This window comes from Falco peregrinus, chromosome 8, assembly GCF_023634155.1.
Source record: "Falco peregrinus isolate bFalPer1 chromosome 8, bFalPer1.pri, whole genome shotgun sequence".
Lineage (NCBI taxonomy): Eukaryota > Metazoa > Chordata > Aves > Falconiformes > Falconidae > Falco > Falco peregrinus.
In genome coordinates this window covers 21,714,776-21,729,854 of record NC_073728.1, presented here as the reverse complement: position 1 = coordinate 21,729,854, position 15,079 = coordinate 21,714,776, and the positions used below count along the sequence as shown (strand labels likewise).

Sequence of the window (15,079 nt, the reverse complement as noted above, 5' to 3'; positions counted from 1 at the left end):
AGGTAGGCATTTCCAGGAGCTGGGCTATAGCAGCTTTTCAACCAAGCAGGTAAGTATTTTCATGTGTTAAAAAAGGAAGGAGAACACAGCACATTTTATTTGTCATATATGGATAAGTTACAACTTCTGAGTCATGGCCCTGAAAGCTGAGTTGCATGAATTTTTTGGGGGGGCTGTTTTTTGGGGATTTTTGTTGGGGTTTTTTTTGCTTTTTTGAGGAAGTGCCCTTAGGTATACAGATTAATTGGAGGACTATATAAAGAAACAAAAATAATGGAGTAATAGAAGCTTCCCTTTCAATCTCTGAGCAAAACTGCAATGAAGTTCCAGCCAACACCAAGTATGACCTCTTTAGAATGTATTATTTAAATATGTCTGATGGATCTCCACACTGACTTTCTCACAAGTTTTTACATCAAATTTAATTTCTTTCCTTTTCTCTGAAGCACAGTATAAGAAAATGAAATGATCATATAGGCCTCTGAAATAAGGGGGGTGGTTTAAAGTACTCTGCTTGAGTTGCGTAGAATCCTATCTACTGCATAGTAAAACATCTTTTTCAAAAGTAAGAGAGATCTCTGGGATGAGATCAAGGCTCTAATGAAGGCTTTTAAGAATGATTTCAGAGCTTTTATTTGAGACATTCTGTTGAAGAGAAGGGAGATGGGAAAACGATCTTCATGTGACAATATGAATACAACACTGTATTAGCTAACAAAGCTCTGTCTCTTCAAGCTGAAGAAAAAAAATCCCTGAACCCTCTTTTGCAGTGCTTACTTTCATTTTTCCCTATTCTGTTTATTTGATAGTTGATGTGTAGGGGAATGTGTATGCATGTTTTACTCGGATGGTTTGCAGACTTTTTGCTGACCGTTTCATTGTGTCTTACAGATCAGTGTTCCTCAGACAATAGTTGAGAAACACTAGTCTAATACTCTAGCCAAAGATTCTTTGACATACAGCAATAAAGGGGAAATACCACCATCAGTATAGAGTATGAAAAAAAATTTCTTTGGCATACTAGCCTGAAAAAAAACTGAGAAGGAAGGGGGAAGATCTCAATACTTGTCAAAACATTGATAGAAAATTCAGGAAAGGTCTTAATTTTTCCGGACTGATTTGCTCTAGGAAAAGAACTGAACTATTAGTATACAGCAAAGGAATTAACTAATGTCCAAGTTTACTGCCAAGAAAAAAGAAAGGTGGTATTTTAACTAATATGTTTAACACCCCTGATTTCTGATAAAATAGATGAAGAGTGCTGTATGATGGGGTTGTGAGTCCTAGAGTAAGAGAGGGACAGGCTGTATGGGCCTGTTGGATAGAATCTCTGCCAGAGGTGGGAACGCCTCTGTTAGGTGCAGCTTATGGAGAAAGTAGCCAAGAGGTTAAGTTGGAATCAGCACCTTCTCCAGGAAAGTTTTCTTTACAGTGGCTCTTTGCTAGCAGCTACCTGGGGTGCTGACTTGCATGTTGGCATCTCTGCAAAGCATTGTCCCAGACTGAAGCCCCAACACAAGAACTCAGAAATAATACAGAAGTAAAAAAAAAAATAATAAAATAAATCTCTGCTAGAACATAGATACAGCCACCCTTGCTGTCAGAAGTTCTGTTTATCTTAACAAATTTGTAACAACACTTAAAGCTAGGAGAAAAATCATCCGATACTAGCAGTATGTGGGGATCTGACAAATTTTAAAAGCAGTTGGTCTAATTGATGAGATTTGCGAAAAGAAACTTGAGACAGGATTCTAAAACATGGTAGAATAAAAGGCAGTGAAGCTGCGATTTTTGTCTCATCCCTTTGCAAGGAGAAGGGCTAAATTTAAACTTTAGTTTGAATCTCACATTTAGGTGCAGAAATGTTTCCAGTTTATATGAATAGTTAGCCTATGATTAGGATGCCAAGGGTGGGTTAGCTGGAAATGTGCATCAAGTTTGTGATGCAGAACAGTTCTGATGTCCAAGGAGAGATTCTGTTAACGTCAGTTTTTCTTAGACAAGGTATGTAGTATGTTAATGAAGGGTTTTTTTAAACTATTCAAATCTAGTAGAGACAAACTTAAAAAATATATTGGCAGAAATGACTGATGGAATATTCTTATCTAAAAAATAGCTGTGCAAATCAGCCTATCCTCATGAATACTTATAGAAGTTAATAAGAATAACATCAATAGGGTTCTCTGCTGTTGTAATAGGTTTCTGTAAGAAGTGCTTTGAAAAACAGAATTTAGTAGAGTGATGTTCTTTGTATAGATTATTTGAGGCATCCCATGAAGCTTAATGTAGTTTTAAAAAGAGGGAGATTGTTTTTAAAGAAAGCAAATCTAAACGAAGTTTTAATTTACTGTTACAATTTTGTGGGGTTTTTCCTAACTGGGATATACAGGCAAAGAGATTAATTTGAAAACTACATAGGATTTTAGACATGATTCAAAAAAGTACCTTCATGTCACACTAGGATGGCGTGAGTTGTACATTAGGTTAAAACGTTGTTTTCTTTTTTCTGATAGGTCATTGCTTGTGAACAACAGTATGACTACTCGTATGATGCTCGATGTGACGTATGGTCCTTGGGAATAACAGCTATTGAACTGGGGGATGGAGACCCTCCTTTATTTGACATGCATCCGGTGAAAACCCTTTTTAAAATTCCAAGGTATGGCACTAGATGGCTCTCTTCACTCACTAGTTTGTTCAAAGGCAATCTATACAAAGGAGAAATACTTGGTAAATGTATGTACTTCAAATTGTAAGAACGTCTTATAGGAAAAGACATTACAAAGCTGTAATATTAAAGACTACTTTTTTTTCAACCTGACTTCTACTATAATTTATATTTAGAATGCCTTGAAATGATAAAGACTTATGTATTTATAGTATTCTTATTTTAGAACATAAAATCATATAATATCAAGGTACCTCCCTTCAAAAGTACTTTTCTTAGCTACTATTGATGAAAGCATTTGTTTCAAAAGAGGAAGAAGCCAACATCTGTAACTGTTGGATAACATTTTAAAATGTTATTCCAAGAGTCTTAGGCTTGTTTTACTGTGGAAGAAAACCACACAGGTTTGACAGTGCTATAAAGCAGTTGCAGCAAACTGTAGTCATAATTTATTTTTTCATTTACCCAAGGATGTTAAAATGTGAAGATTTGAATTGCCATACGTGGATATGAAAAAGGGATAGAATTTCCCTCTATGTATAGTTATGTAAATCAGCTGTATTATTTCATGCTCTCTATTTTTGGTTTGATTTTTTTGAGTTTTCCTGAATAAGTTGAGATTGACAGTGTAAAGTAGAGTTTAACAACAGAACAGTTGTAATAATAGAAGAAATATAGAAAGAATTTGTCTGTCATTGATTAGACTGGCATATACTTGTCTTTTCCATATCTTGCTCATAAAGAATTGCCAGTGACTGATAACAGTTTAAAACCTTCAGCAATACAAGTGTTTGACCTTTTGTTATCTGCACAGTTATCATAGGCTTTTAAAATTTCTTCTGATTGCAATTTGCATTTCTGATTAAGTCTATTTATATGCAGATGAAGTTGTGCTGGGTTCTGCATCATACAGTTATCTCCTCCTACCCAGCTCGGATGTGAACTGCCACCACAGTTTCCAAAATTGTTCATATTGAAGCAGAGGTTCATCTTGTTGCCTTTGCACAAGTGTAAAACAGGTCCTGGCAACGACAGCAATTAAGGCAGCAAGAGGGGCAGATTACTAAAGCAATGTCTATAAATTTTATCAACATTTAGAACAGTTTAAAAGGACAGAAGTCATACCAAAAGTAACAGGAAACAATAGGTAGATCCATAGAATAGGGCACGTAGAGGCTTTGATTTCTATCTGTAGTTTATCTTTCCCTATTTGCTGTCACATCTCTGCATGACACATATAATTCACCTTTGTTTTGCTATCTAATGAATTAAATAATGGGTGTATTTACTGAATAGAATGGTAGCAATTTTTAAGTCAAAAGATTTTCTCTGCTTTGCATTTTATGAGTTATAACTCTGCTACTGGTAACTATGCATTCACATTAGATAAAGTAGACTATGATGAGTGCTGGATGGCATAAGGGCCTGGGGTATAGGAGCTAGAGCTTCTCTCCTGTTACTTTTTTGAAGTCAATTCAGAGGGATAGTAAATATGACCAAAAGGTGCATTGTTTAGAAGTAATCTTAGTACAGTTCCCAATATCTGTGCTGCAATTCACACATTTTAAACAGCGTTTTCAACATGAGCACTGAGGCTTTTCTCAGGTTGAAAGTATTTCTTGCAAGCACTGGCTGTTGAGTGCTTAAGCAGCGACATACAGAAGCATTGTAGCTCACCTTCTGAGACTGTTCAATCCAAAATCCTCTGAGCTCAGAGATCTGGCATCTTTACACTTTTTGCTTTCATGATAATATCTGTGTCTGAAGTTATGAATGCAAATGTTAAGCTATTTGGTCATTTTTAGGTAGTTAGTGTCCTTGAGTATCATCTCTGAATTTATCCAATACAAATTCTCACCCACTTTAACAAAGAAACCTACAGGGTAGCTATATTTTATGGGAAGAACTCTCTTTTTGTGTGCCACTCGCTACCTTTATTTGGTAACCCATAGCTGCCTTAAGAGAAGAGGAAAGGTACAGTCAATCCCTATTTCCCCTCTTAACATGACTTAACTTCATTGTAAGATCCAATCAAAAGAAAATGAACCTTCCTGTTTCCTTTCCTTTTTCTTTCTTTTTCATTATTGCTTCTCAGTTTCTTGCCCAAGGCTTTCTCTGCATCCATTGTGCATTTGAACCAAAGCACTCAGCCCTAGTTTTTGGCTCAGTTGAGACTACAGACTCTGAACTAAACAAGTTTCTTAACTGAGACTAGCACTTGTCATGTCTCCAGAGGCATTTGGGCTGTGCACAGGGATCTTCATGTCTTAAAATTGCTCTGCTGATACCTGCAGTCAAACAGCTTAGCTTAGGGTGGGGTGACTGAGAGGCAGTATATTCATGCAGCTGAGGGGTGGTAACTGCTAGTGCCTGCCACCTCCTGCTTTCTGTAGGAGGCTGCGTGCCTGAGCTTCACTTACTGTGGGCTCCGTTCCAACCATCGTTGAAATCAAGATGTAATTCTGCGCATCTAGTGAGATGAGGAAGGGCTCGCTCAGCTAACTGCCCTCAGGTCACGAATGGTGGCAGCACTGCTCTCAAATGAAGTCTGGAGCTTACTGCTCCTGAGGGGTATAGTGGGAAAGAACTTGTTCAGCTAGGTTTTGCTTTCACCTGGAAAATGTCCTCTAGCAGCAGGTTAGTAGTTTCCAAAATTAGGTCACAACTTCAATGCGCCATTCAAACCACATTAATATTGGAGTGCAACAGAGCTGAATACTGAGTCACACACTTCTAATTCTGGGATTCTGGAGGTAGTTTCAAGACCTGGGTTGGGAAGCAATATAACCTTATATACCTCCAGCCATTCTCTAATTTCAGACAGAGACATAAACAATTTCATTTGTTGATAACAGCTCCTCTTTCAGCTGTGATTTCTTATGGTTTGATGTGAAACTGGCAAATCAGATTCCAGCTACTGTTAAATGAACTAAATGCACTAATACCAAATGACACCAAAGCGTGTTGCACAGTGATGGTGGTGTGGCTGTGGTACCTTATGGTCAAGCACCATATCTGGAAGTGTAAGAAGCTACTGCAAATAACGAGCAGTAAATTTAATGGGCTGTTGATTTACTGCATATATCTGATTTCTGTATGTGTTTTCCCAGGATAATTTTTGTTGACTGGGCTGATTTGATGTTAGTTTGGAGAAGAAGAGGTGAAATCGCTATTCACAGTTAACAACACTTGGACATCACTCAGGCAGAGAGTTACCAGGAATTATTGCCTTTTTCCCTTACATTCTTGACTACAGTTGATCCATATCTTTCTATTTATACTCCCTTCTGGATGATAGACTGGTCTGTTTTGCATGCTGCTGATTTCTTTACATTAGCAGAAAACTCTGCAATAGTTTTCAAGTTTTGTTATCAAGCACCAAATAATCTGTTCTCTTGAATATACTTAAAAACATTAGTAATGGCAAAATTGCCAAAGCTAGATGCAGAAGTCTGTGTGTGTGTTTCCACAGAATTCTTCCATTCTCAAGCAGGGAATAAAGTACTTAAGTTTCTGTGTCAATTTAGTCATTGGCTTTTTTTCTAAAGACAGCCAGTAACTGTGCCATGAGCCTTAGCACTGAGTTTCAACTTAGTGAGTTGTGGAGTTAGGCCTTAGTCTTAAATGAATATAATTGAAATCAGTGAGACTTTACTTTGACTTTATAGGGTTTGACTCAACCATTGAATGAATGATTTTGTACTAACAGTTACTGCAGTTACATACGCCCAAGATCTTTGGAGATGTCTTCTTGCATAGAACTCAAGTCAAGGATTAGGTTTTCACTGTTTTCATGTGCTAATTTAAGCAGGAAAATAGGAAAAGCTAACAGTAGCCAAACATCCTACACTGTTTGTGTTCTCTAAACAAGAAGCAAATAAGGTATTATGTTACGAGTTACAAAGCCTAATGTTCTTCCAATAGGTAAGAAATTACATATCTCTATACTTTCCAGTTGTAACTATGGAAGGGATGAGTGACAGTGTTTTAGAAAATTAAATACTCCGCAAAGCACAGTCAAAATTTCAGTCCACAGGAAGCTCTCTGGTGGAATGAGAACTTTATTCCCAAACCTTAGACTTCAGTTAAACTTACCATCTCCAGCTAACACAGGCCCATGTCTGAATTATGTAACTTGAAGCAGGGATGGGCTAAGTTCCAGGCTGAATGGCTCAGAGGTCTGTGAAGGAGCATGTCTGTGGATACATCATGGACCCCAAGATGTTTGGGTCATATGGCATTGTGGGAAGAGGAGGCATCTTATGCTCATTTAAATCCAGATCTATTTTCATAATTTCTATTTGAAATACTTTACATTCCCCTCTATGGAGGACATTAATGGAAAACAACATAATCTCACAATAAAACATTCCAGTTGCCTTGAACATTCTCTCTGTCTCTGATCAGGATCCTGTCTGATAAAAGTGTTTTGTTTGAAGACAGTCCTTAACAGGACATTGTGGATAACAAGACCTCAATTGTATCTCTTTGTCTCTTTGTCTTCTCCATCTCCTGAACACGAGCAGCAACTCTCTTGTCCAATTGCTGTGCTTTTAGGAATAAAGAACATGATTTATCCTTTCTTATTTGCAGTTTTCTCCCCCTATTTTGTCCAGGGTAAGAATTTTATTATGAAGATTCTAGTGAAAGGTCCATAAGTGCTTCTGTTAGATGAATAGTGTTAGCTGAAAGACTGCAAATGGATGTGTTGCTTCTTGTCCTCTGTTTTTTGCGTGTTTTAAACTGTAACTACAAACTGCCTGCAGTGTGGAGTGGGTGCCATGTGTGCACTGGTGATCCAACACTGTTGATCCTTGCCCTGAATCAGACGCATTGACACTGTTTGTCACATCTAGAATTCTGTCTTGCAGCTACCAGAAGTCTCTGTTTGAACAGAACTGTAGAAAGTTTCCTTTCATTAGTCAAGCAACATAAAATGTGATTAGAGATTGAATTTATCTCAACAAAATAGCTGATTTCCAGAGGGCAGGTGAACTCTCAGAATTCACCAAATGTCTCAAGTCAGATGTGAGAAATGGGTGATCTCACTGTGCTGCACTCCCCTGGAAATCTGACCAGTGCTTTACAACAGGAGATGCTGGATGCAGAGCACTTTTGAAAACACTGGGTTTTAGGGTGTACAAGTATTAACTTCATACTTTTGATAATATGGTCTGAGCTGTGGGTCAGATGCTTAAGCATCTTCCAGTGGTTTATCATTTTTGTCCTACAGAAAATGTAGTGTCTGCAGCAAATATCTGACAGCAAAAGTGGAGTGAAAAAGAAAATACCAGTTAAATTTTAAGTCAGATGTTTCATTATACACTAGCCTTCTGGACTTTATTTCTGTAAGTATTATGTGCATTTGGAAGAGGAGGGTATACGAGTTCATGGACTAATGCTATTTAAAAAATCTCTTTCATTCATGAACATTTTATTGCATGAATGTGCAGTGTCTTGGAAACAGCTGTAATACCGCATGCATGAGACATTCTTAAAACTGCTAATGAGAAGGAGGCATTATCTTAGAGCAAATGTTAATGTTCTGTTTTGCAATGATGCAGACATTCTCCCTCATCAAAATCAATTCTTGGATCTAACTCATAAATCTCCTGAAAAGGGACCTCCAGTGCCTTGAGACAGAGATAAATCATACTGCGAAGACACTGAACCATGAAATGATTCTGTTAACATGTCATCTGTCTAGAATATATTTTCAAATCTCCAACAGAAGGGTCTAAATTATGAAGGGAAGGTGGCCTAGCAAAGCTGGTAATCTGGGAGTTGATATTTTAACCTCTTCCATCTGCTGCTGCTACTTAGGGGTGTCTGTTTTGGCAAAATATTACAAAGTAAAAGATTCTCAAATACCATTACACCTAAGGTTTTTAAAGTAAAGTAGGTCCATAAATTCGTCAGATGATGTTACCTTGTGAGAAACGTTACATCACCTCATTACTATCTCTTAAGGTAGCAGTGATTTGAAATTTTGAAAAGAAAAGTAATGGCTATGAAAAGTCGTGTGGTAAAAAGAAGATGAAGACTGTACATTGTAGTCTGGAAAAGGTGGGTGCATATAGCAGTGTAAAGCAAGGATTTCAGATCATGTTGCAAAGACCTTGTGTTTCAGGTTCTTTCTCTTTACAATCCAGTTATTACAGAGAGGTGATAAATAAAAAGCAATTTTCTAAGTTACACTGACAGATGATCCTAACAGAAACTGAACCATGTTCACCTCTCATGTCTGTATCAGTCAAATGTTGCTCTCCTGAAAGCAGTAGAAGGCACCTGTTTTAAAAGCAGTTGGTGATAAGAAATGGTTATTTTATTTTCTAACCCATGAAAATGGAGAATTAAATGAAATTTCATGAAATTTTTTTATGCTTATTAATTAATTTTAAATAGCCAGGAGTGGAATGGAGTTGAGCTTGAGTACTCATTTAATGGTCATGTCAAGAGAAAATGTTTCACTTCAATAGATAGTGTGACTGTGGACCAGTCATATGAGGTAGAGGAGCCAAAATATTTGTACCTTCACTTTATTGTATACACTGTGGAGCACTTGCTGTACTACAGGTAGTTTTCATCAATCTGAACAGGTAAGAACTGTTGAGGGGTCATTATATTTTGGAGATAACATTCAGATACTAACATAGCCTTTTGTATTGCAGCTGGCTTTACCAACTCTTGTGATTTTGCCATCTGCATTGGTACTGACATGATACTGATATATCAAGTAGCCTATGCTGGTTTTTGGAACAGTAAAGAAATACAAGTATGTGTGATAGGACAGTAAAGCTCAGAGTTGATTGTGTTTGTGAAACAAAAGCCAAAGGAATTAAAAGAATTGTAGTTATTTAAAATGAAGTGCTTGAAGTAATTAAAGGAACATGCTTAATACAGTCTTAATGATGAATAATTTGACAGCAGGTACACAAATTTCAGAGCACAATATTGTTTATTTCTTAATAGGAGTGTGAAATGCAGTTACAGCAATGTGACCAAACTACTTCAAAAGACCAGATTCTGCCTATGCTTATAGGTAGGGCATCGTGATATCCATAAAAGCTATACTTGTCTGAGGAATAATTTGACATTTATATGTTACATTATTGTGTGATACATTGGTCTTTCATTACTTCGTGATTGTATTTTTATAGAAAATTCCAAATACTAAAATTATAAGGTGACATGTTACCTCTGAGAATATTGTGGAAGAGTCTGATGAGCAGAAAACAAGGTCCTAAGGATCCTCCTTGGTTTCTATATGAATAGCAAAGCAATTCAGGGATAGAGTCTGATCTGTAGGTGGAAAAGAATACAGATCTGTGACTGAAGATTGGAAAGACCACTACGAGTTCTTCAGCAGGTTACAGACCTATCATAGAATCTTGAACAAGTCAAACATGACTAGATTTTCAAAATGACTTGGGTCCCTAAGTATGATGTTAGGTAGCTAGTGGGATTTCTGAGAAGCACTTCTGTGTTTTGTTTCTGTTAAAATTCTTTTAGTCTCCATTCTGAGTTTGATTTTTCCAGAGTTTGGGATCACTGGTTTCACAGAAAGTGAACCATTGATGTGTTTTTTGAAAATGTCAGTAAGAGTGTGTCCTTGGCTATATCTTCTTCCACAGAATCACAGAATGGCTGAGGTTGGAAGGGACCTGTAGAGGTCATCTTGTCCAACCCTCCTGCTCAGCCTGGGTCACCTGTAGCAGGCTGCCCAGGACCAAGGCCATACAGCTTTTGAGTATCTCCAGGGAGGGAGACTCAACCTCTCTGGGCAACCTGTGCCAGTGCTTAATTACACTCACAGTGAAAAAGTGTTTCCTGATACTCAGGCAGAATCTCCTGTATTTCAGTGTATGCCCATCACCTCTTGCCCTGTGTACTAGGCACCACTGAAAAGAGCCTGGCTCAGTCTTCCTTACACTCTCCCTTTATATATTTATATATATTGATACTACTCATTGTGAGCTTTCTGTTCTTTATGCTCAACAGTCCCACCTGTCTCAGCCTTTGCTCATGTGAGAGGTGCTCCATTCCCTTAATCAGTGTTGGTGATCCTTTGCTGGACTGTCTCTAGTACCTTTGTATCTTTCTGATATCTCTCCTGCCCCGAACTGGACATGGTACTCCAGGTGTGGCCTCGCCATTGCTGAGTAGAGGGGAAGGATCACCTTCTTCAAGCTGCTGGCAGCAGCACTCCTAATGCAGCCCAGGATACCATTAGCTGCCCTTACTGCAAGGATGCATTGCTGGCTCATGTTTCAACTTGGTGTCCACCAAGACCCTCAGGTCCTTTTGTGCAAATCTACTTTCCAGCTGGTCAGCCCCCAGCATATCCTGGTGCAGGACTTTGAATTTCCCTTTGCTGAATTTCATGAAGTTTCTGTGGGCCCATTTCTCCGTCCTGTTGAGATTCCTTCCTTCTGGATGGCAGCAGAACCCTCAACAGCTGCTCCTCACAGGTTGAAACATGAGCAAGCTTGCTGAGGGTGCACTCTGCTGCATCATCCAGATCATTAATGAAGATATTGAATGGGACTGGACTCTGCAGTGACCCCTGGGGTACATCACTAATGATGGATGAATGTCCCAGCCTTTTGTTTGGCAAAGTATGTATTAATTCCGTGGGGAAACAGTTTTGTGCTATGAAGATACGTTAATGTTACTATCACATAGTCTCACAGTTTGCAACAGTGCTAAAATGCGCCAGGGCAGGGCCTCTGCCTTTACAAAAATGTATAGGAGTTATTCATTCCTAATTCATTTCTAACAGGTATACAAACTGGTAAAAGTCAAATGTATCATAGGGTTTGAATATCAGATTCAAATAGATTTGTGCCAGAGTTGAACTGCGTAATGAGTGCTGGTAGTAGTATTACCTGCATTACGTCACCTGTGTCTAAAAATCAGAGAGCAGTTTGTGTCTAAACCCATACCAAATACTTATGTATAACTAGTCTTTTAAGTCTGGCAGCAGATCTAAAAGTTGAAGTGTATGCAATTAGCAGCCATGCCATAGTAAAATGGGGTCTGTTCTCCATTGCCTTATGACGTTTTAATATATTTGAGAAAGTGGTAAAATAGTATAAATATTTTTGTACACTACGTAAGACAGTAGAGAATCAGTCTTAAAATTAAATCATCTTGGTGCAATTTCCCTCCTTTTTTTCGTTAGCTATTCAGTTATTGCAGAACTTATATGCAACTGTTTCTCACTGATTTTGTCTTTTTATTCCCTTTTGTAAATTGTGTACAGATAGAATTGTATTTTGCAGATGCCTTCTTTGTTCAGATATATTCATAGCCTAATTTCAGCAAGTAATTCACGCTCTGGCTTGTTGTTGAATAGTCTGTAGTAAGCATTTACTATTTCAGCTGTGAGGGCAGACTTTGTCTGCAGAGTATGTTGCTGGGTTTTGATTCGTTAAGTCTCTCCTCCAACTGGCTTTCTCATGAATACATGCGATTACAAATAGAAGGTTATTGTTTTATATGTATATTCGTTGGTGCTTGTTAAAAACAGACTGTTTCAGCAAACATTACTGCCAGTATTTTTTGCTAGAACATTCATGTGAATTAAACACAGAAGAGCTAAAATGTATGCAGCTGAAATTAATTCATTGAGAAACTCAAATGAATAATCATGAAAATAAACATGCTCAGATCTCAGCCATTTTCTGAACAAACAAAAAAGAATCACCTCTGATATTCTGTTTTATTCTCTGTGTTGCACTCTAGCCCTCTCTGAACTCCAGGTAGAAGCTGAGATGCCTGACAGATGTTTTTAGTGACTCCATATGCAGTTCATTTCATGCATTAAATGCACATAAGCTGTTTTAGTCAACCAATTTCTAAAGTAAATTATTACTTTTCAAAATCCACTGCATAAGTAATAACAGACTGCTAAGATACAGTAAGTGGTATTTTGTTTTGCTCCAGTGGAAAATTTCATGCTGACAAGGTCAAGCCCTGCAGTCTGAGAGCAGTCAAGTGATGAAAGGCACATCCAGGAGGAGAGATGGTGGATGGGCATCTACTGACTGTTGTCTTCTTCAGAAGTGAGGATTTGAAATGTGGCTTAGTTAGATTTAGGGGATAGAGCTGAGCTACAAAGTCATGCTTTTATTATTGTAGACTAAAAATACATTGGTTTTAGTGTGTTTTCAAAACTGCTCCCCATTTCTTGACAGAACTACAGTGGCTAACAGTATTGTCTGTAGCTGTCCTGAGGCATAATACTGTGAGGGTAGCAGAGTAATCCTTAATCCTTACATATAGTAGTTACTGTTTTAAGGAGGTTCATGGTACAGTGCGTGGTAAACTGGAAGTTGCAATGGAGATGATGTAGCATGGCTGAATTTTTTTAGTGCAGCAAAACACTTGTGCTCTGCATTTAAAATGAGTTTGAAGATGGTGGGAAAATCAGTCAGTTATAAATAGTTAACAGCCAATTTTCCACCATTCAGCCAAGAGAACAGCTTCCTTCCAGGTAGATAATTCACATGCAATATTGCTTTGCAGTAAGACATTTAGTGTTCAGATATTCTTATATGATTGATTAATATACTTTGTTATGGAAATAGTTTCTTAGGATAAAAATAATTGAGATAATCTGGGAGTCAAAATACTCAGTAAAAACCTAGGTAGCTTCATTTGCAACATATAAATCTACATCATTACCAGACATTGCTGAAAGGCTGCTGATGCCTTATTAGATAAGGTTTAGATAGATTACCTGCAGCACTAAACAATTTACCGAGAACAGAAAATGGGCTTCCAATACTGTCTAGAAATGAAACATCACAATTATTTGAGGTACTCTGTAACCTTGGCAACAAATGGGAGCAGTGACATCAGCAACAATTATGTGCAATTTTTGTCTTCAGTTTATCACCAAGGTAACCAGAGCAGGTTTCTCTGCCTGAAATTTTAAGAATGTCTTGGTTCAGTATTAAGTGAGCATGCGTGAAGCAGACTATTTAGGGTCTGTTAAAATTGCATTCTGCTTCCGTTTCAAAATGGTCCTTCAGGATTTAAATTGTGTAAATTCATGGGGGTTTGTGGGTGGGGTTTTTTTCCCCCCTTTTTCCTTTCTCTGAAACAGCTGCAGGCAAATGAAGCCTTAGTTACTGTGTTAAATTCTCTGAATACTGGAAAAAAAGGAAAATTTAATTCCTCAGTGAGTTTCTTTTGCTGGCAAAGGGCGACTGCACATAGAGGCTGGAAACTGCACTTCGTTACTTTGGGGGATAGGACTCACCCACAGCTGAGGACACACGATGTACCTGCATCTAACTGCCTTGAGGGAAACTTTGCACTGTAGCCTAGGTTCACAAAAGACTTGCAGTCAGTGCTGCTTGAGGAGGACAGCGGATGAATGCTTCCCTTTGACTACCTGGCTGTGAAACATCCTTAGGCAGCCTAACTCACCTTCAGGTTGTGCCAGTAGCATGATATTCATCTTCATGCTTAATCCAGAGAGGTTTTTTTTCTGCAGTGGGTCTTGGGGAAGGTAACATTTGAATTAAAGCCTTGTTGCATAGTGGAAAAACCCATAGTCCCCTTCATAATTGCTCTGTGATGGGAAAGTTGTGTGAGGTTGGTTGGAGCCATAATGCTGACAGGGAGGATGTTCAGACCACATGGCCTCTCACCTATGTGTGACTCAGTTTTAGAGAGAGGTATTTTCCTATGAAATAGTGATAATGCTTGTTCATCATTAATGGAGATTAAAAGGGGGGTGTGTGTGTGAGGCTGCACAAAAGTTGTTGCGCTTTTTTTTTTTTTTAAGTCTGGAACACTATCTCAGGTTAAAGCCTCATCAGCTGACTACTTAGAAATGCATGTGTAAATTTGCATTCCTAAAACTTGCATATTTTACCTGTGATGTTTACTTTGTCAAACACTTCCTTCCCCTCCCCCCCATCTTTACTCATAGGTTCCTGCACATGCAAAATATATATTTGTGTTCTGTTGAGTTATTGCACATTCAGCTTATGATTTTGCAGGGCAGTTAGTGTGGAGGCAACTTGCCATACTTGTACCTTATAGATACAAGTCAGAACTTGATGTTTGAAGGAAAATAATAAAATTCTGGTTTTGTTTGGAGTGTAATCCTGAAGAAGTGAAACTGCCTTTCAAGCCATTAGCCCTAGGTTTCCAAAACATACTTTATAGCCTGTGGTTAATGTTGGAGTTTAGTAGCCCACATCACTTATAATGAATTAAGCCAAGTAAATTAAATTAGATTTTTGCATGAAAAAAAAAAAATCTCTTCACATAATTTGGTATTGCAGAGAGAATAAGGCACCTCATACATTTCATAGTACCAGAGACTTTCATGGGATGTAATTGAAAAACAGATGCCTTTCTCAGAAATAGGATATTGATGTTCATGTTTGT

General features: G+C 38.0%; 1 protein-coding gene across 11 annotated transcripts in view; it reads left to right on the top strand.

Annotated features, from left to right (window-relative positions):
- Nucleotides 1–15,079, top strand: part of MYO3B (myosin IIIB) — a 207,619-nt gene that overhangs the window by 46,297 nt on the left and 146,243 nt on the right. For all 11 annotated transcript variants that reach the window (XR_003554319.2, XR_008748564.1, XR_008748563.1 and 8 more), the window contains one exon: nt 2,514–2,659. Coding sequence is in view for 7 of the 11 variants with exons in the window: in XM_027786370.2 (XP_027642171.2) it covers nt 2,514–2,659 (146 nt within the window). In the remaining 4 variants the exon portion in view is untranslated. The remainder of the gene's footprint in view (nt 1–2,513; nt 2,660–15,079) is intronic.